The following is a 23,659-nucleotide window of genomic DNA, read 5'->3' on the forward strand; positions in this document are numbered from 1 at the left end:
CAAAATTCCGAAAAAATATAGTTTTCATGATAAAAAAACTTTTTCTGGTCCAATTCAGATAAAATTTTATATCTTTTCATGTCTTCAATTCGCATCTTAATTTTTTTAGTCTATTCACCCTCTAAAGCTGGAAAAATTCGAAAAAATTGTAAAAAAATTGTAAATACGTACCCGTAGGTAGGTCCGGTCAAATGCACATTCTACTCAATTTTTTTTGTGTGCCGGTGTAATCTTCGAGCCTTATGCTTGAAAATAAAGACAGGTAATACGAATCGAACTACGTACATACTTTCACTGAATATGATGTGCTGTATTCATGCAAAATAAAAAAGTTGTAATCGATGAGGAACTGCGAGTCAAACTCATGTGAACTGGAAAATACGACTGCGAAATTAACAGTGCTTCATCGTGTACATCTCTGTACCTTTGTAAAACAAAATCTATACCCGTATAACCTTTAACAAGAGCAGGCAAGCGTGTGCATCGTGATCTTTATTAAATCCTTCCAAGCTTTGGCTTTTAAATTTAATGTCAAGTACGAATTCATTGGATGACTCTGTTCGAGCAGTGAATTTCATGAATTGTAAAAGAGGCTACATCAAGTATCATTCGCTTTCTCCGAAATTAGGTTGCCAACAATACGTCTGGTATGCCTTTAACATTGATTCAATAGCTGGCGTATGGGGCATTCCACGTCTAATCTCAGGATCAGTCAAATCTTGTTAGTAAAATGACGTCGTTCTTTGTTACGAGTATGTGCGATTTTTTGTATAATTTTATTTGAGACGTTAGCAGCCGTTTAAATATATTCGAAAATCGACAACGTCCGAGTTTCAATCCAATATAACTCTGGAATTTAGATCGTAGAAGAGTTTCATTCTTGAGTGAATTTTGACGTCGCAATGTGCAGAATATTATGGCGGTCCCTGAAAGTTGATAAAATATAAAAGGTATAAATATAATATATTTTATATAAATATATATAATTATAAAATAAAAAACAAAAAGGATATAATCACACGCGTAAATTCTTTCCCCGTCCGTAATACACGTGATTTTTTGGTCCCGGTCCCTTTCAAAATTAGCTTTTCACGCATGTTGAGTGGGTGGAAAATTGTCGATGTCACAAGCGCGAAATGGGATTTTTTTAAAAGTGATCAGATGAAAAAAAAATATCAGTACATGAATAACGAAATCGGCAAACTCAAAGGAAACAAAATGCCCAATCAAAAAACCTGTTTATTCGGTGGTTCCTGAAAATTTTAACGGTTAAAACAGTGTCCGACCTCCGTTTATTCCAAACTCTATGGAAAGCTTCTGCCTATTAGGACGCTTTTTTTCAAAGAACTGTAATTCTTCCATTTTCGAGTTAAATCATTTTGAAATTTAAAATTCACTGAAAATTGATACATTTTTCTTATTATCATCGGGGTTTTTTTTTTATGGTCCACAGTTTGCCAACTTGTTATGGATTGAAAGTGGAAAGTTGTCAATTTTTCAATATATGCTAACGTCTAAATGCCTTTGAATAAAAATTCACGGAGTCACACACATTCTTATCAACTCGTGACATCTCAAATTGTGCTCGAAGAACGTGACATCTCGATCGGGATTAAATTTTTCATTGATACGGCACTGGAATTTAGGGTGCGTGAAGTATACGAAACATTTTTTCCAATGGATTAAATAATTGTTTCAATCATTTTCTCATCTGTTTAACCTTCGTGGTGAGTTCGATTTTACGTGAAAGTTTTTGACCATTCTGTAAACCCAATGCAGGGTTCTGTGTAAATATTATCCCAATTCCGTAGTGTATATAATTTTTGTGTTCATTGCATAAATTGAAAAATTCAATGTAATTAGCATATTAGAATTGAAGAACATTTGTTTGTTCGATTTTATATGAAAATTTCTGGTTCCTCGTTACGAATGCTGAGTAAATAAAAAAATGATTTTAACAATTATTGATTCCATCGGAAAAAAATGCTTCGTATAATTCATGTATCCTGGATTTCAGTACCGTATCAATGAAAAATTTAATCTCGATCGAGATGTCACATTCTTCTTTCACAATTTGAGATGTCGCGTTCTTCGATACTGCCGTCGAGTTGATAAGCTCGTTATCAAGCGTCGAATGCTATACCGGGACAATCTCTTGGTACTTGAAAATCAACCGCGCATGCGCCAAATAATTCAATCTCATTGGTCGGCGAAATATTTCCACAGCGTTATTTACGTCTGCGATGCAGGCGGGCCAACGTACGCAAAATGTGTACGTTTGAATTTTCAAAGAGCATAAGCATTAAATGCCGACCGTTCTTTGAAGAATCAACTCTCCGACCCAATGACAAATGCTTCCCAAACCTTTCCGAGTCACTATCTCAATTATTTGAGAATCTAACCTCAAAAATTCGTATCAAGCACATCGTCGCCAGAACAGCCGATAAAACTCGCGCATGCGCGGTTGATTTTCAAGTTTAAGAGATTGTCCCGGTATAACTAAAGGTATCAATCGCATTGTTTATTTTCAGGTTCTCGCAACCCTTTACTAGAATCAGCCGTCTGCGCCATGCTGTTCCTGCCGGATTTTCCCATCTACCAACTGAGCTGCGCAATATTTTTCTTAGTACCAATGATCGTGATTTTGGTTCTTTACACCGCGATGGGCTTGCAGATTCGTAAAACCACGAGAAGTACCCTTGGGCAAAATGTCGACGGTGTCGTCCACGGTGAAGTTCGTCAGATCCAATCGCGCCGAGGCGTCATCCGAATGCTGAGTAAGATTATTTCGTAATTCACGCTGTCTTAAGGCAGTGGCATCCTGGCTAGTTCTCAAAGACATGGTATTACAGTTACAGCAGTGACACCCTCGTCACGTTACCTAATATCTTTATAACTGTTTCGCGAACAAAAATTGCATCTCTTACCACCATCGTAAACAGTTAACACCGACATTCAAAGAATCCTCCTGAGATCAAAGTTTATACGTCGGAAGATATCTTCGAAACGCAGTTCGATTAAATAAACATTAATTTTTTTGTCAGATTTTTCCACTTGTAATATTGTAACGAGTCCACGTACCCTATTCCTTTGCCTGTGAATTCTTAAGCCCAAATGAAGCACTGATGGAGATTTGGATGAGACGGAGGAAGAGAGATTGGAGAATTCCCGTTGTTAAAAATTGGCAATGACAATGATCGATTCCTTCGGTCGAGTTTACTGTTTTAAAAAGATGGTACATGACTAGTTTCCTCCTTTGTATCGTTATGTGCCAATGTGAATATTAATAATTATTGGCGATGTCGTGAAGTGTAAATATTTGAATCCTTATAAGTCATGATCTGAATTCGTACCAAATGCTTAAATAAATAAATACATGTCACGCGAAGGGCTCACACCAAAAGTTGACAAAGTTTCTCTGATCACAGTACATTTGCGAGATTTCTTCCTACATTCAACACCGACGTAACAATAACGGTAATTTTTTTTTAACAATAACGATGATTAGGTCCAAGCGAATGTCACAGGCATTGAGTTGGGAATTTATTGCATGGAACGTGTTTCAAGCACGTAATAATTTTCAGCATACGATCGATTCTGAACCACATTGTGGAAAGTAGCGTCAATATATTTTTTATTAAAAAAATGTATTATTAAAATCTTAGTTGGAGATAACAAGTTGTTGAAAGAAATTCTGTGATACGATGTTTTTGAGTCAAATTCTGAGGTACGATCTATGTCTTTTAACCCTTTAATTCATATTGAAAGGATCGAAATACGTACTTTTGCACGAAAAAAAGCATTTTCTGCTAATCTGCCATGAAAATCCGAATGTCTCTATCCTAAAAAACGTATCTTAGACGCATCGTGTATTGTGACGGATACCAAATCGCTACTGTTAAATCCGCTCTTCACACTTTATATGCACGGTTTACGCAAACCAAAGGTTTCCCTCGAGATAGCGAGACTTGGCGGGTGTGAGAAACAGGGTGACGATGTTTAGCTGACGATGAGAGTTAAACAGCCTCCCGGGGGGCGTTTCGTTCCGAGACCAAAGTGGAATTGATTCTACCTCTGGCAAAGATTTGAACTTTTCGAAAACGAGCGAGTGTCTGAAGAGCTCGACAGCGGTCGAGAATGCCAAATTAGGCTAGTCTGTGTGAGCTTTGATCTCAAATTTGACGTGTCATTATTTGCAGGCGCTGTTGTCATCACGTTTTTCCTCTGCTGGGCACCATTTCACGCGCAGCGTGTTCTTTACGTCTACGGTGTGGCGGAGAATTGGAAATTTTACGATAAGATGAAGGAACAGATCTTCGTCACCAGTGGCATCCTCTACTACTTCAGTGCTACGGTTAATCCCATCCTTTACAACGTCATGAGCGCCAAATACAGAACCGCTTTCAAGGAGCTTCTCTGCTGTTGCTTCGGTCGTGCGAACCAGTCAAACCGCACAATCACGCTCAACACGTATTCTCTTCGTCAATGCAACTCAAGTGGTAGTACACAATTAACGCAACTCGGAAGTTCCAAGCATCCTTCCTCGGTTAGGTAAGATTTTATTTTTTTATATTTTTTTTTTTTTTTTTTATTGGAAGTGGGGTCAAGATTTGTCGAGAATAGTCCAATAAAGCGAAAGTATTTGTTGCCACTTTCTCTACCAATTTCATCTACGTATGCTTGCTAATTTTTAGATGCACTATTCACGGTACGAAGAAATCTTCTCAAATGAATTCGGAAAAGAGTGGATTGCCTCCATCAAAAGGCCTCGACTCAGCAGAAAATGGTACCAACGAACCCCTTTTGAACAGCGGATCTACGGTTGAGGAAAATCGAAACGGTCGACCACCTTTACAGCCTTCAGACTCCACTGCGAGCAGCAATTTGTGATCCCACAGTAGTTGTATACTTTGGAATAGAATTCCTTCAAAGTCAGGCACTTCGGATATATATTGCCAATTATCGTAACTAACGACCTGAGGGTGAAGTCAAGGTTAAATCTATATTATTTTTATCAAATTTTACACAAAATATTGTATCTTGTTCAATTTGAATGGAAATTGCCAAAGTGTGTGATGTTTAAAGAACACGATGCAAATACAATTTTGGAAGCTGCATTTTATGTGATAGTTTTTTCTACAGACGAAAGTAAGATTAATTTTTCGATAATTTTTTTATGATCGGGTAAGCTATTGGAGGAATTGGAAATTGCGAATTAGTATCTTCGACTTGTATTAATACGCCATTCACTACGGCATATTGGAAAAATTTTTATTTAAAAAATGAAGTACCCAAAGGCTTATTTTCTTACTGTAAGTTCAGATTCCCCACATATGTCTGTATGACAAACATAGATATGTATCATCTGACGGAATTATTTGCGACATATTCACTATATAGATTTCAAATTCTTTGTGGGAAATTATTGGTCAATGATCGAATTATGAGACGGGTTAATTGTTTAGTGCTTTCACCGTTTATTGGCAGATTCAGCTGATGGGCTCAGATTTATTTACTCTTGCCGTCGATATTTTATTACTCGATAATCCTACGAACAACTTTTGGCTTTGGCCTTGAAAAAGGAAAGATAGAAATCCTGGTCTCCTAACCGTGGTCCACCAAAATTTCAGATTCAGCTTTAAAAAATTCTAAACTGTCAATCTTGATAAATGTATTGAGTAATTTTAAACGTTGATTGAACGAAGCAGTTGTCGAATTTAAGTTTGTATGTAATCAACTCTGTAAATCTTCCATTGAAATTTCAATTGGTAAAATCCTCACCGGAGTTTCAAAAAACCAAAATTGAAGGCAATTGACGTTGATTGCAATTACTGTGGATATATTCACAATAGCATGGCGATGAAAAAAAATTGGACAAACGTTGTCATGATTTCTTCAAAGCCGTGCAATTACTATACATTTTTCAACGATATTACATACTGAAAAAAATCCAAGAAAATATATATAATGCACGTCAAAAGTCTTTCGTAGACGTATAATGATTTTTTATGATAAAAATTGACCTGAAATCAAACTTTCACTTTATCGAAACGAAAGAATGTTTTTTTCAAAACAATAAGTCAGCGGCTCAACCTAATTGGAATAAATATCTCCTTGAATTTATGCATTATTTCTGCCAATGTCTGCGCAGACAGACTTACTTTGTTATTTTCACCGCGTTCCACAATTGAACATCATATTTTATAGACAGTGTTTGTGCAGGATTATTTTTGATATTTAATTCTCGTAATTAAAGCCTTTTATTACTCCGAAGGAAAACAGCCTCGGACTGTCGAGTGTTCAAAATGACAAAACTTTCGAGTGAAATAATCCTGCAGCTATTTACGTTGCTTAAAACTGCTCTTCAGCTTTAACAATTATGCGAAAATTAAGGTGCTTTGCCGACTATTTGAACGGCTGGTGAGCAGATAATTAGGCAATTGTCTTAGCAAGTCATCACAGTATAAGTTTCTCCTTTGATTTTCTTATTTTCGTTCAACTGTACGAGCAGAAGATGGAATTTTTTTCATCATTTATTTTTTTTTCTTTTATTTTTATTTTACTTCCATTTTGCATCACGGAGAATAATGAAGATCGTCTTTCCTGAAAGTAAGTGATCGAAGAAACAATGTTATCAAGGTCTGATTACTTCCGTCTGGTTGGTCGAGCTTTCTGCGATTTTCAGCAGATTTTCCCTCGGGATTTTTATTTGACAACTACAAGAGCAAATCAAGGACCTTGTTTGAATGCCGAATGACAAAAATCTGCCCCATATTTGCTTTTGAATGCATAAATTGATCAATCACCGTGGCGTTGTTGTAAACATATTTACGGAAGTACACATAATGAATAAAAATTGTCAGAGAATACATTCGAGGGAGCTTCGATATACCTACGTGATGTAGAGATGTTTGGGAAATATTTGGGTGTATTCTATCAATGATCAATTTCCACGCTTTATTTAATCAGCAGGCACTTTCTTGAAATGTCAAATATAAGTGTGTATACATCGTTATACATATTTAGGTGGTTCCAAGAAAAAGTTGTTTTTTTCGTTTGCACCCCCTTCCCAAATCTTGGTGCTTATGAAAAAAAGATCCTCTCAAAAGATAAGCTCTATAGCTCAAGTCTGATAGTTCGCTCTTTTAATTTTTATTCCTCATTCATGAGAATATAACATGAGAAAATGAAATTTTTCCTTAAAAGTTAGAATATTCGTAAACTGTTTTTTTAAACCACCTTAATACGTATACATGATTTTTTAATATTTATAGAAAACACGTTTGCAAAATCTGTCGTATACCCTTGAAAATAAAGGCACTTGATTCGAACGAGATATTTCAAGAGGTGTGACTCTCAAAAATTTTTCTCGGATTATTGTTCGTTTAAAAATTCTCTAATTATTTACCACGGTAATGTGAAAGTACGAATCTAATTTGTGCGGAAAAGACGTTGGTGTGTCATGTGTGAATGAAGCGAGATCGATTGAGCAAATTGTCTACCTCAGTCTTCAATTTTAACTGAGATATTGATTGAGTCTTTCATCATTCCAATCCTGCGGTTATATTCGTTTGTATAACCTGCGAACATGCATAAAGCTGTGCAATCCGGCCGTAAGTCGCCATAAGTGAGTCGAATTCATAATCGTCGATGTTGGATTTTCGATTGAAATCAGATCAAGGTCTGCAATAATTGAGGAATGATTTTTTAGAAAACAATATTGCCAATCGAATAACGGAACACATATTGGCAATTCGTAGAAATGTTGAATAAAAACTTTCTGAATAAATATTGTTTAGTCTTGTTGTCTTAACAAACTTAAAGAGTCACCCTTTAGGGGAAAAAACATCACGAACTCCCAGCTTCGCAAATACACTCCTGATTTTTGGGTTTACCCCCTACTTCGGGGGTTTGCTATCAATATTTAGGGTGTAACCCCTATTACGGAAGCTTACTCTCAACTTTGACGAATATCCTCGAAAGTTAGCGGTAGACCGTCAACAATCGAGGGTTAATCTTCATGATTTGAAGGTTAACCCTCAATATCTGAGGATTTATTGTTCAGGGTTGAAAACAATCCCTCGAATTTGAAGGGTGTATCTCTAACGTTGGTAGTTATTCTCGATTCTGAGGATAATACCTCACACTCTTTGAGGGTATACCCTTAAATTCAAGCGTTGAATAACATGTAACTCGAAACATTCAGGGTGAACGTCAAGGGTTGAGGGTTATACCCTTACATCGGAACGGAATTCATTCAAGTTCAACTGAGAGTATTGAACGCTGATCAGACACCAACGAGGATTCATATTATTTCTAACAAAACAGGTAGTAAGATGTTTAATCGACCTTTTAACTCCCGAAATTTGCAATTAACTCGAAACACCTTTTCCCCCATGCTTGCGTTACAACTGTCCCCATGTGAAAGAAATAACTGTGCATCCTGAACTGAAATAACCATAAACTTGAACACGATATTAAACAGTTTCGTATCATGTCTTTATATTTATCAATAATACGCGTATTTTATTCAATGACAGTAATGTGTTGAACGTTGTGTAAATTCTCGATAACTAATTATGTATGCAATGTATACGCTTACCATAAAAGCCCGGAGTTTCACCCGTGACTTCGCACCGAAATTAACCCTCGAGATCAGGGTTAACCCCCAGGATGAGGAGTCTACCTCAAAACTGAAGATTTATCCTTCGAGGTTTCTGCACGCTGTATGATTCGAGTGTTATAATACATGCGAAATTAGACATTGAGAATTTATACAATACAATACATCACCATTATTGCGTAAGGTACACGTATAATAAATTATGCATAAACAACGACGGTATGCTAAACGATGTAATATTACCCTAAACGAGATTCGGAAGTTATTCTCGGAGTTGAGAGTCGCTAACCGTGTTGATGATACGTCGTCAAATTTGAGGGTCTACCTTCAAAGTCAAATGTACCCTTCAACTCTAAGTTGAATCAATTGTTGTCAATTACCATGGTGATTAACCCTCGATTGTCGAGGATTCAATTTTAAATTTTAGGTGTGACCCGCAAAGTTTAAGTTAAACCCCCCTAAAAATAAGGGTCCAGTTCACAAAATTGAGGGTTTGTGGACAAATTCAGAAAATTTCTGGCTGTTTCCTCCGAATGTTAAATTTTGAGTGTATAACGACAAGACTTGTGTCTTAATCATCTGTCAGCTTCTGTCGAAAGTTTTATCCTGAAACGTAATGAAAGCTTCTGCAATTTGTGACGTTTCGTAAAAAGTGAATCGTGACTCCGCATACGTGTTAAAAAAAAAATTTAAGAACTATAAAATGGTGAAACAGACTATATTTCAAAGGAAATAATTAGAATAACATTTTTAAATCAACGATGAACTAGATTTGTGCACTTTAGATTCACAAAGAAAATCCGACCTCGATTATTCTGCGTCGAATTTGGAACTCAATGTAGAAAGATAGAAAAGTTATCACGATCGGCAAAAAAAAAAACAAAAAAAACAAAAGAGCTGAGTTTTCGTCATATCCGAATGCTGTTCCTTGTAACTAAAAACCGAACAAATTTCAAACAAAATCAGTTAGTTTCCAAACTATCGTGAAAATTTTTTTTTAAATTTCGCTGATAACAAACCTCATTTGCTTTCACCTAATTTACCGTAAAATAAAATCGTTTCTTGTGAAAAGTTTTATTTCAACGAAAAAGTTATTGAAATTAAGTGAGAAACTTACATTCAAGTTTTCTTTATTCATTAAATTATTCACGCCATGGAAATTTTTTCGGACCGTGACACAGACGTCTTACATACTGCAGCGGCCAATATTTTTTCGCAGAATAAGTTACGTCAAGCACTAAAAGGGCTAAGAAAGATGAACTAATATTATAGGAGACACGAGTGACCTCTTAATCGATTTTTAATACCCTTGGATATTTACTCGCTCGGTAATGCTGCACGCCCGCTTGTTCGGTACCAGACAAAAAAGAAAAAGCAAAAAAAAAAAAAAAAACCAAACACCAGGGGGGAAAAAGTAGTTGAAGAGGATGGATAGAAGGAAAACGTCTGCTACTCGAAGATTTTCCTCTCCGGTGCGCGAGTCCCTTCCTCCCACTTTATACCCTACGTCTATCTTACAAACCGCTGAGCCGCTTCCGGCTTCGTCGTTCCATTACGTTGAATCATGAGGCATGCTCGGGATCAGTTAAGAGCGTGAGTAACCAAGGGTAACGACGTCGCAGAGGCAAGCAAAAAAGGGCGAGATTCCCGTATTATCAGAGTAAACAACATAACCTCCCATCTGATGCTTGTTATTCACATGTCTTCTCTAAATTAGCTGGAGTACGCGCAAGCAATTAAAAGAAAAAAAAAATGATATGCATGAATTTACCGTAGAACAAAGTCGACAATGAGATGACAAAACTTTTTCGCGATAATAAAGCTGTAGCATCGAGTCGTTTGAAATTCTAAAACCGAGAGATACAATTCCGGTCTGTGAATATATTTCATTGGTACATTAATTTCCCACGAGGAATAATACAATGATAGATAATATACTTACATCATAGCCACAGCAAAACACTGTCATTGGTCAATGTGGTGCGAAACTTTGTTAGAATTACTCGCGTCGATCTCCAAGGTATGAATATTATCACCTGTATTATACGAAGCGAAGTTGTAGTTTGTTTCATCGCACCAACGATAACTAACCCATGCACTGACAATGAGTAGAAAAAGTTATTGTATTTAATAAACATTAATTGATCCGAATCATCCATGCGTTTGTATAGTTCTGAGAGCACATTTATTCAAAGCGACAATTTACATAGTTTTTAATTTTAAAAATCAATCCTTAGGTCCAGCAAAAAATTATTTCAATGAATTAAACAGATATTGAGCGACATAAATCACCCAGTTGCTCTTCTGGTTTGATATTTTTATCCAAGCGCTGCACGGCTTCACTCAAATAATGTTTACAAGGACCAATTGGATATTATTCTTCCCATCAAAGAAGATACGGCATTTTACAAAAAAAACTGAAATCACAACGACTATCCCCGTATTTGGATTACAATTGTATTTAAATAATTCAATGCTTTATTTAGTATTTGAGACGATTATGCCAGTTCTGCGATTAGGTAATGTACTGCTCTGAGATATGTAAATGTTGCGTATAAAGTTGCTGGTTAAACATGTTTTTTTTTATTATTCAATACGGTATGCTATTATTATTGTCTGCCGCCAATCAAGTGTATCAGCCTCACACCAAAATAGTATTTGTGAAACATGGTTGAGATGTCAAAACTATAACCCAACATATCACATCACTTGTAGTTGGCCGATTCGCGTATGAATCTAGACTAACGTGATGCGAAGGATTCGAGTATAATATAAACATGTTTGGGGCTACTTTTCAAACGGGAAAGCTTGCCGTCTAGTGACCGAAATTGGTACTACTTCGAATGAAGTATCATTTGAGTTGAAAATGTGAAACATGCACATCAAAACATCAGAAGACTATCGAATAAAGAAAAATTTTATTTCAATGAAATAATGTTCATTTCGTAGAAACAATGATTCGTTTATTGCAATCGCGTATGCAATGGTATCAAGTGTTCTTGAAATCAATTTCAAGTATATGTTTGTAATTTTTAACTACACATGATTGTTTCAAACTGTTTTGTTTGAAGTAGCTGTATAATATCATGAAGAAAATAATTTTCTTAAATGAATATCAAAACCTGTCTTGTGAAAAAAATTCTTGTTTCAACATATTACACAATTCTTTGATCATAGTTATCATTGATTATGTCGGTAAAACATCACATTGAGCCAAATATACTATCCGGCATTAACGTTAATATTTCAGCAGGCGTGGGATTATTGTTTCCAATCTCTTGCTACTTTCGAATCGATACGTTCAGCAGTTAAAGCACTATACTTTCACGAATGAAATGAGGTTTGTTGATTCAAGCGAAGTTTTCGTTCCGAAATTTCCAGATTAACCCTATGACATAAATATATTCTGGTTTGAAATACATTAAACTCGAAACATTACATGCGTAACATTCAAATCAATGCATCCATATTTTTGTTTCAATTAAAAAGTGATTTGTCTGAGTGAAAAACTGTTCGAACCAAATAAACTGAAAGTCAAAAAAATTGGTTGGTTGGTTCGATAACTCTTATTTTTCAGTGTGTGACACCTGCATCCGTGATCATAAAAAGAGGATCAAAAAATTGGTCTTGATCACCGTAACTAAGGGGTAGGTAATGTTTTGAACATTGCAAGTACGTACGTATTTGCATTTTAGCTAGGATCAAAATGATCCTTTATACAACAAAACATCCGAAGCATCGTGTCTTCAAATTATCTAATTATTATGGCACATGCAAGTTTTTGAATGAACTGATACTGACAATGCGTAGTGTTTTAAACTTAATTTCGAAGAAGGAAGATGTATCCTGGTAAGATGTTATCTTTTTCAGTAAATTTTGAAATACTGTCTTCTCCAGTCGCATTTTGTGACATGCATTTCAACCATAACGCTGCACACGTCTTGGGTACAATATTGGTGTCACGATGGGGTCGCTGGAGAGCACACATAAAAAATCATTGCGTAGAAATGGAGATATCGATTCAAACAGGCAGAAAAAAATGTTCATATACTTTTAAACTGTTACATCTCAAGGCGAATTAGTAATGTTTAGAAAAATGAACTTTTGAATGCGAAAGAAAACTCATCGAACAACGAAATACCAGAAAATGGATTATTCTACTCAAAAATACATAATTCACTGAATTTTCAATATTTTGAGGTGAAAATTAACTGATTGTGAATAACTTTCAAGAAACAGTTATTTGAGCAAAAAAAAAAAAATATTCAGATACTGCGCGATGAACAAAAGATATTTATTTGAGTGAGGTTGAAATTTCGAAAAAAGAATGATTTAACGATTTTTACGATATTTTCATTATCTATTTTGTCATCATAATTATCTCTTATTCAATGTGGCTGCGATTAAATTTTTCTCAATGCATTTTCAAATATATAAAAAATTATTCAAAAACTTAAGATGCCGTCCATGGAATTTGCACTTTCCTTTCATTCCTTTGGAAACGTTGATCTAAATATTCTCACACCTAAAGACTCCACAGGAAAGTTGCCCAGAACGTTTTTCACACACGATGGGGTTGCGAGAAGCGGATTGAAGGAAGGGTGAGCTATCTACGTTTCACAGTACCTTCCCAACGATGATGGAGGGTAGGTGAACCAAACTCCATTTCCTTCTCTGGAGTCGATCCGATCCCAATTTACCAAATGTCATTCCAAACTTGCTCTTATATTCGGCGTAACGGCCCGCCGCCTAAAATTGGAAGCAATGAAGATAGAGCAACGGCGAAAAATACAGGTACGTAACGCCAGGCTTACGATCCAGAAGTCGAAAGAGTTCTTTTTCCAACGAGATAGGGATCTACTGAAGAATGGTTTCTTAATCTCGATTGTGATGAATTGAGGGATTTTCTTGGATATGAAGGTCAACGACACGTTTTCTACAGAGCGTAACTAGGTCAAACATTTTAGGTAACTTTTAAAGCATGGTCTGTAATATCTTTCCTTTGTATTTAGTAATTGTTTCATCTCATTGACCTTTATATCCAAGAAAATCCCCCAATTTATAGAGATCCACTATAAATTGTAACCTTTCATCAGTTGCTATCAGCATGATGCAGCAATCGTTTTGATATTTTTCTACCACATCTATTGTCTCTTTAACGTAGCGCACTACGCTTCTTTCCGCGTGACTAGATTCGCCTTCCAAACCCATAATTTTCCTTACACTCGACATTGCAGTAAAAGATCACAATTTCAACATCAAGAAACTATTCAGACCGTTCGGCCCGATCGTTCGATAAGTATAAAATAAAATTGCTCAGTCGATGTAACGTTTACGTCCAAACTGATTCAGGTCAGATGATTCTATTTGTGGGAAATTTTGTCGGAACGAAGAGAAAGGAATTTTCTTTGTCCCAGGAATTACCCAACTGACTTCTATGCAACTTCCTTCTGTACGGCACCTTTTTACCTGCGAAAGATCTTTTTATATTTCATTTCTATTTCTTATTTTGTACTATTTTTATTTTAGCACTACTTCAGTTACGTGCAACTCGATCGTTTCATCACATACAGGTAGTCATCGTGGACGTATTTATTGATTTTATTATTAGCTTAAAGAGTACTTCGAAACATCCGCATTATTATTCCATTTCAGCCAGTGAAGTAAAGTGACTAAAGCGTTCTAATCAGTCGTTTTCTCTCCCGTAAAACGCAATGCCATAAATTGCACCAATCTGTTATGAAATTTACACGAAACATTCTTGGACGAGTCCCAATTTTCCGTACTTTCCTCGCGTGACTCAAATTTCGCGTAATCAATTACAGGAGCTGTTCATATGCGTAGGTGCAGAGTCCAGACTGAAATTCCCAAGACACAGTCATACAGACACAGTGGAAAAGTGTGAGGAATCTTTCGCTTAGCTGCTTGGTAAATTAAGTTTCCAGTGCAGCGCAGCTCGAAGTTGTTCGATTAATTTGCGATGAGAACCTTGTTGAATATTGCAGTAACAATATTCAGCTATTCGCACGAAGTTAGTTTTTTTCCTTGGGAATGCTGCTCGGTGATCAGCAAAATAAACTGCTAGAAGCAAGTGAATTTTAGTTGCGTATAAACTTGCTAGAAAGTTGACCTGCTGTCATACGTACCTGAATAAATGGAGGCCTTTAAAGTGTTTACACGTGTTTCACGTGGTACCGTCTCTGTTGAAGAATGAACGTATTACCGCAGAATTCTTGAAATAAGAAATTAGGAAAACAAAGAGCTACGGTATTAAATACTAATACTGCGGCATGCCACAAAATTCAAACTAAATAAACACAGTTGAAAACAAAACTGGTCTGTTGAACTGTAGTATCAACATTAGCGTTTATGAATATATCATTGTTCTGTTTAAAATATATTGCTTGCACCCTGAGTTTGTTGTACTTTATTCATTTTAGGCTCCTTTACGCGATGTTGTTTTTTGCTTTAGCACGATCCTCGTCAATTTACCTCCTCGTCTAGTATTGACTCCAAGGGCTTGTGCATTCTGTGAGTACCTACTCTTTTCAGTTCCTCGCGAGGTGTTCTAGTGTTTCTTGATCCATTTTCGTAACATATTCCATTACTTCGCCATCACTAAGTTGTCATCTTGACCTTGGCTTCTCTTACGTGTGTTTTGCAGCCTTCGTTTAATCGTAAATGTAAGCCATTCACGTACTCTTTGACTCAATTCTTCCACTTGAATTCTTCTTTCCTTTCTTGCCCCTGCCTTTCTCGAATACCATGACTTGAGATTTCTACGCGTTTAGTCACAGCTTCACCTACTTTACTAAGTTGCTTCCGAATCTGCTTGTCACTTCTCTGAACTCTCCCAGTGTCTCACGTGTTAGCACCAGGAAATCCGGACATCAGAGTTCACATCATTTCTTTTTCGATTACGACTCCTCCTGTCTGGCTTTTCCTCAATCCTCCCACTAAGAAAAGTCCGCCGTGCAGAGAGCAAAGAGCGTTAACTTACTCCTTTCGGTGTCAAGTCTTACTCAACGAATGTCCGTTTACTCCGACTACGTATCTTGTCTTCTGGCATTCTTTCCACGAGCTTGCGACCAATCTCTCATCTCTCAGTTGCAAAGCTCGTATGTTCTCTCTCTAACACCTTCTCAAATGTTCCACTCAGGTACACGAAGAAGGCACATATTTTCCCGCCCTCGTTAGCAGCCTGCTTATGCAACAATTTTGCATAAAGGTATTTTATATCGTGCTGTTTCCTCTCCTGAAGCCAGCTTGGGTTACGGGAATATTATTCTTTTCCTTCGGCTCCATTTTCAGTCTTTCCTCTAGCACCATTGCATACTTTTATCTTGTATGCCGTATTTAACATCTTGATTCCTCTACATTTCTTCGTATTTTCCTTATATCTTTTCCTAAATCCAGACTTCGTTTTCCAACCCGTCTTTGCCTGGAGCTTTCTTGGTCGGATTTCCGCTCTTGTATTTCCGTCCTCCTGTTATCCTATTTCTCTGTGCTCACCCGCTGTCCCTGCGGGTCTTTCTGGCGTGGCGTTACCTTTTCTTACAGCTGCATAAAGCGCGCTCTCCTTTTCCTCATCTTCACGCTCTTTGAGATTCCTGATCTGCTCCTTTTGCGTCTCTCGATGTAATCCCGCAGTTAGGTTCCATTTCTCATTCGCTGAATCTCGTGTTCTTCCCGTTCCTGTAACGCCCTCTTCTTCTTTTTGCATTTTTCTCCGAACTTTTTTTTCCTTCTTTGCTACCAATTCCTCTTTTCCACTTTGTTCGCACTGTCTTTGGTTCCTCTTTGAGCTTCGTGCACTTCATTTCCACCGTTTGCTGGAATCTGTTTTTCAGACCCCTCACCTTGTCTCCGTGCCGTGTTTTGTGAATTTGATCATTTATAATAAGGGCATGAGTTTTTTTTAACCTTACTGATACGGTTTAATTTTTCTATTTTTCAATTATTCGTATTGGTGGAGGTTGGATCGACAACAGATAAAAAGCAATCGATAATCACTAGAGAATCCTGCGGGAATGAATCGTATAGGTGTATTAATATTCATAATTAGCCGTATATGTAAAATATACGTTCGTATATTTGCTGAATGCAAGCTTACAACTGTTTCTTTTTCCAACAATGTTTATTGCATCATCAACGTTGACAAATAGTCAACAAAATATAAATTCATATTTCTTTTTCAATACACTTGGGGTGCAAATGTTCTGACCAAACAATATTACGAGAAGGATGTGATTCGGTTTGTGTAAGGAGCCAGAAAAATTTACGCATAAATGAGAGAATTGTATTTTTCTTCATATCATTATTATTACTCTCATACGAATGCACGATGGTGGCGTATTTTTACATGATTTCTTAGAGTGAGAGCTTACAAGTTGCCGCGGAATATAAGAAGGTAAATCTTAATACTTCAAAACGGTACAGTGCTTGCATGAAAACTTGGCAAAATTGAGTAGATACGCAAGTCGAATGGAATACTTCAAAATTAAACGTAAAGTAGCTAGATGCTCAGAATTAATTCTTGCCGAGACGAAGTGAAGCACACTCGTTAATTTCTTCTGCATATAAAATGTTGAGCTTGTTAAAGCTCAAGTAATAATTTCGAATTATACTTCAAGGATAAAAAAGTTTCTGGCTATAAGTTATTCCTCACTTGAAAATCTCGTACATATAAAACGTGGCCCATTTTTCCATAATAAAATAAAATTCCTAGTTTCAATTTCTCAATGTGATTTGGAATATTTCGCAAAATTACCGGAGATCAATTTTAGAAAGAATTTAACCATTTTTTCGACGTGAGACGATTCAGCTTTTATAAATAATGTGCTGGTTCAACCAAACTTTGAGTTTTTCGTGTAGTTGACTTAATAATATACGTCGATTTTTAAACACCCACATTTAACTAAGCATTGCCTAACCAAGTGTGTTAGAAATTTGATGGAAATCCAAAAGATTTTTTACCTAATAATAACGTATTTTAAACGTACGATTCACATATCCGGTAGCGTATAATTAAACCAATAACGAATGCTTTAATCAAGATTACTAAGATTTAAACACGTTTATCAGATAAATTTTCAGTGCAGTAAATTTGTGTCATGTCCCTTTAAATTTGATAATTTTTTTTTTACTTTCTGGTATCTGGAGCGTAAAATTTTGCTAATAATAAAATGATATATATAAATACATATATACCTAGAAAAACTTTAAGCCTACCTCATGTTTTCTTTACCTACAAAACACTTGGATTGTGGAAAGAGACCGAAAGTGAAATGATTTTCATTGCATGTACTATTAGTTTAAAATTCGTACCTACTACGTAAGTCAAATAAGAAAATAGTTAAATACGAGTAGAGTGCGTGGACGAATTAATTTCACCGGTTTTTAATCTGCGAGAAATCGCCAAAGAATTAATATCTAATCAATACACATTTGAAAATATATCCAATTTTAGAATTTATATTCGTTTTTACTAAACAAAGTCTAGTCACATTCTTTCTAAAACTCTAAACGAAAGCATAAGAATTTTAACAAGTTTATAACAATTGAAAGAGTAAAGTCATCTACGAAAATGTGGCAAAGTACAAGTTGAGGAAAATCAAAAAGAAAAACATTATTGTTTGAAGGAAAGACTTCTCACGAAAAAATTGTCGAATTGAATTTGAAAAATAAACATTTATGTACAGAAGAGGCGTATTTTGATCTTGCGAGTGAATTGATACATGAATAAATGATTAATTACTTTTACAATTTTATTTATTTATTAAGTTAACACGGCTCTGATCTATTAATTTATTTAACAAAAACAAGATATATGTAGTTTACCTGAAAAGACAGAAATTGTCTCAAAATTAATAAAAAAAACAAAATTGACTGATATTACCTCTTTAAATACATGTCTAAACAATTTTCTTTATGAGTTAAACCTTGTATCGTTAACAATAAGTATTTTTTTGTTTTTTTTTGTGTTAATGGAATATTTCTTGTCGTAGACAATAACCGTTACAATATGAACTCAATTGGAAAACGATCCTTGTAAATTATTCTACATGTCTCCAAGAATTTGAGTTTCACGCGTCAACCATACAATTTTCTAATCGCTTCGTCTTGCGGCTACGAAACCTGATATAAACTGTGAAGAAAAACGAACGATGAGCGTAGAATATCGAAGCCACGCGCATCACGTAATAAGGACACTGCGTATAAGCATCGCTTGCAGTACGGTATTAAATTTTCCGCCGAGTGAACCGAGCTGCGATAAAAATAGAGCAAAGCGCCGCTTTTTTGTTACATACCTTATTTTCGATCAAAAATAACCAAACAGAGTAATGACGGACAAAAATGTATGTGCAATAACCTCACCACTGCCGACCGAGGGCTGTAAATATGAACCATGTGAAGAAATCAGCGCCCAGAATTCTTCAGTGTCGATTAAAAAAGCCGTAAAATCGGTAATTATTTCACCGCATTACTCACGTTGCACGAAAAGGAGCGTAAATTAATGAATTTCATAAAAATTCCGCAGATCCTTTTATTCGTATTCACAATTGGCTTCCTGCTGTTGATCTTCGGTCCGAATTCTTCGACCAGAGACAGATGGACCCAGACCAACGGACAAATCATCATTGAACAATACCAGATACACATGCCTTTGGCTGCTGCTGAAATGGCAGCCGAATTTAGGAAATCTTTAAAAAAACGATCTATCGTTGACGGTCAAACATTACATCAAAATGGCGAAGCCGTGTGTTTTTATGTGAGAGAGAAGGGGATCGAATCGTATCTGAACGATTTTGGTTTACCTTCTTGAATATGTTTTAGAAATTTTGAACGACCTTCTACCAGCGTTAAACAGATTTAAGTATACAAACAATCGATCGATCTATGATGGAAATACATGAGCACGAAACAGTGACGGCGGATCTTCTGAATATTAATAGAATTGCATAATGCATGAGTTATTTCTGTGCGTTTAATGGGGAATTTAATGCTAACCAAGTCGATATTTATTGATCGACTTTCGTAATTCACTACAAAATGTTAAATGTCTTGTAATGCGACAAAAAATAATTCAGACCTGATTACAGGATGTCTCAATATTATTACCGTGGCTAAAAATCTAAATTAATCGTTATTTCAGTTTTTAGAAAATGGTATAATATGCGTGGCACGTCTGGTTATAAACTCTAGTTTTCGTGTAATTCTAATTCTCACTTGTCAAATTACTTTTCACCACAATGCATGGTCAGTCATGACCTTAAAGCGTATTTGCATGGCATAGCCGATGTCTAGTCGATGTATTAGACATAAATAGTAATAAGAGAAGAATCTGTATTTTACCAAAACCGTATTACCAAAACGTAGCAGAAACAGGAAACCGTGGAAGAGTGCAGATTCAAGATAACAGAATAAACATGCTATAAATATTAGCAAGCTAAATGCGATAGCAAATCAAAGGCAGAAGAAGAAAAAGGAGCAGCGGACTAAATTTTACCACCCAAAGTAGATACGTGATTAAGTATATAAACTCGAGTCATCACGTTATATAGACTTTGATTTCGGTGAGGAAACCTATTATTTTTGTAAATTAACAATTACTTATTTATCATTACGTATGAATTGATTCTCTGGTACCGAAAGGCAGAATAAAAGAGTACCTTTCGTACCTCACGGAAAGAAACCTCCAACTTGAGTATAAATTCACATCCTCAATTTATTCTTATGGGAATTTAGCATTATCCATGATTTGGGAAGTTTTTCCCGTGAGGGATGACATTGTGAGAATTCAATTGAGGAATTGACGGTATAGATCATCGCTGAACTGACCTTACCATGTTGTCATTGACTGTTGTGTCCTATCGGGGTTCAGAAAAGGGACTATTTGTTCAATGCAATTACGAATTTATGAGCAAATAGAAATTTCACTCAATTGGTACTGTACGGAATTAAAACCTGCTTGTAGTGGGAATAATTGAACAGCTCTGAACTGAATCGGGTTTGTAATTAAACTGAACTAGAGGTTCAGACTGATTGTGAATTAACCTAAAATGTAGAGAATTTGTGGTCTTTCGCTGCTTGTATGCATACACCTGCAAATTGTAGAACGACGCCATCAGAAATTAGTTACTGGGATTTCATCATTATCTACGGGTTCGCTTCGGCCTTTCGTTAATTAAACGTTTCTAATAATAATAGTAAGTAAAGTTATTATTATTTATAATTATTATTTATATTAGTATTATAATTTTTTATGCTTAACAGTCAAATGATAATTATCATTATTTGGCATTAACTACAGTCACATCGAAATAATGTCTGACTTAAAGGGTTAATCCTGAACAACTACTCACCGAAGAATAACAATGATAAACATTGTTCTTTGATAAGCTTGTCTTAGAAGAAAAAGTATTTTTGAAAATTTTTTTAAAATTCAATCCGACCGAACACGACGCTTTTCAAAACTTCCAATTTGCTATCAGTGTCGAAGTATATTGGACTTTACTCAACTCTACACCGTTACCGAGTTTCGAAGCGCACTCTGTCTCAGCGAACCAGAGAGTCTCGATAAGAAATAAAAACTCTTATCTCTCCAGTTCGAACGATTTCAATATAGTGCTAAAGTTTTTACACGACACGTTTCGTTGTATAAAGCATATTACGCAACGTCAAACGGTATAAAATAATAATACAACGTCCAATTATGTAACGTCCATATTGTAAAGTCCCAGAAATCGACGCGTTCCATAAATAATCATTTTATTAAAAGACCGGGATGATTGTTCTGCTTGTCCAAACATCAATATTCGTTTAGCTTCTCGATCGTGTGCTCAAGTTGCAAGTGAACGCATCGCGGATCGTACCTCGGTCTTTCCGCCTGTCGGATCCTCCGATATTACGAATTTAATCACCGGTCGCACATCCGGATTGACTCTGGTCTCTCTGCCTGTAAGCCGGTTGATTTTGTCAGAGTAGATCTTGGAGAGTAGAGTCATTGGAGAGAAAACACCCAGAGGCGTGGGATTCTCCGTTTCTCTTAGCAATATTAAATTCTACTTTGTACTTATTTTTATAGCTTGAAAGCAATTGGCGGCCAACATGAAGCACTATAAGACAACAAATCATAGCTACTTGTTCACTGTAGTTGGAGCATCACGATCCCTAGGTACTTGTAAAAAATTTCTTAATGCTTGACGTAGTGGAAAGAAAATCATTCGTAGTTACTTAAGCTATGACCTCAAGTAAATGCTGATTTTTCTCATACCTTGAAAACTTTTTATCACCCCACTTGAATAATCAATGATATGGGTTGTTCGAAAGGTATAAAGGTTTTCATTTTGGCAGTGAATGACGATTGTTTTGAATAGAATGAGAAATTGGTAATTTGAAATGGATTTATTCTGAATATACGAGTTTGTTTATTCTATGTATATAATATGTATGAAGGCTATGGTGAAGCTTTGTAAAGCGGAGCTTAAACAACGGAGGCTTTCCTTAATGGCCCCATTCGTGGCAGTTTAGCTAATTGTCTAGAAAAGCTCGTTATCAGACTTGTTCCAAATAACAGATTTTGAGAGAGAATAAACGGACCGAGGCATTATTTTCTCACAATCGCTTTTACTCGATATAAAGCGGCAAAGCAATCACGGAAATCCACAAAGGAAATCTTGTGGCGTTTACTAAGATATCGATTTTCAACGCAATAAAGCCTGAGTCGTGGGATGCGTATAACAAATTTTCCAATGTTCCAATTTCCTCTAATTTGTTATATGAGGCTCCAGTCTGGGATATATGGTACATGGACCCTGTGGAAGGGTTTAGTGATCTTTTTTTTCTTTCTAACCTAAACCCACCCTGGAACTCCCACTTTTACGCAATGAGAATTGAAACCGGTCGGCCGAGGGTTGCTTTAGAAATCCTTGAACAGTCTTGAAAGTCTACCTATCATGAAACTTAAGGAGGTGATAAAGAGGGACTCTTTTCGCGTCAAGTATATCTGGGCGAGGCAGATTAGGAAAACTTTCCTTGGCCCAATGGGATCACTGCAAGCTTGGGAGGACCGATATTTATCTACATATAATTTGCAATGAAAAAGTGAATCCAATCACAGAATACGAAAATTTCATTTGGGCACAGGACAATCCTCTCCTTTGCCTTCACATGCGCATTTGGAACTACAAAAAAACGCATAAGTATACTTCACTTTAAGAGGCTTGTTTGGCCCTTTGCAATTAATTTTACAAACCCGTCTTTGTGTCAACTGCCGCGGTAGTATGATAACCGGTTCTAAACTTATCGAAATTGAAAATTCAGAACATCACATCCGACCAGTAACAACTATGGGTAAATTTGAAGCTGAATTGGTGCACGCAGAAATGTAAAATCAGTATTAGACAAATTAAACCCGAAAAGAATACTACAAGTCAATACTACCAGCAGAATGAAAAATTGCAGACGTCACGAAACCAACCAAATACAAGAGACGTTGGTTCGATTTTTTTAAAAAGGGTGCAGATCGTAATTTGATACTTGGAAATACTAGCGTCATAATATTATGAATAGCACAAATTTTCTCATTATAGTAATATGAAATGAAAATAGTTGTTGGAGAGCTGTGAGAAACATGAAATGCAAATAGCTATCTCAAGTATCACCCACACAAGGAAACATAAAATTCGTAAAGTGATGATATTCATAAACAATTCTTTCTACTGCATTTTACCAAACTTATTTTAACATATTTCCAAGGGGTCGGCCACTCATAAAAAAGTGACACATTGATTGCAGACTACAGAGATTACACAAATTTTTTTATGATTTTAAAAGATTTCCTGTTTAAAATTTGACTGTATGAATAGAGGAAAATTACTCGACTACTGCGATTACATAAAAAAGCAGCTATACGTAATCATCTGTAATCATCGGTGATTTTGTTGTTGCCATCTAACGAACAACAAATGAGGCTATCATATTGGCGTGATTTTCAAATTTCGTATAGTTAAGGTCAACGTTTTGAATAATTCA

The 23,659-nt window shown here is 36.0% G+C and overlaps 1 protein-coding gene across 1 annotated transcript in view; it reads left to right on the forward strand.

Annotated features, from left to right (window-relative positions):
* The window catches only part of LOC107220538 (neuropeptides capa receptor), a 32,962-nt gene extending 26,979 nt beyond the window's left edge, over nt 1–5,983 (forward strand). Inside the window, exons 5-7 of the mRNA XM_015659183.2 lie at nt 2,532–2,777; nt 4,200–4,551; nt 4,695–5,983. Coding sequence (XP_015514669.2) covers nt 2,532–2,777; nt 4,200–4,551; nt 4,695–4,890 — 794 coding nt within the window. The 3' untranslated portion in view covers nt 4,891–5,983. The remainder of the gene's footprint in view (nt 1–2,531; nt 2,778–4,199; nt 4,552–4,694) is intronic.
* The last annotated feature ends 17,676 nt before the right edge of the window (nt 5,984–23,659 follow it).

Source organism: Neodiprion lecontei, chromosome 1 (genome assembly GCF_021901455.1).
Source record: "Neodiprion lecontei isolate iyNeoLeco1 chromosome 1, iyNeoLeco1.1, whole genome shotgun sequence".
Lineage (NCBI taxonomy): Eukaryota > Metazoa > Arthropoda > Insecta > Hymenoptera > Diprionidae > Neodiprion > Neodiprion lecontei.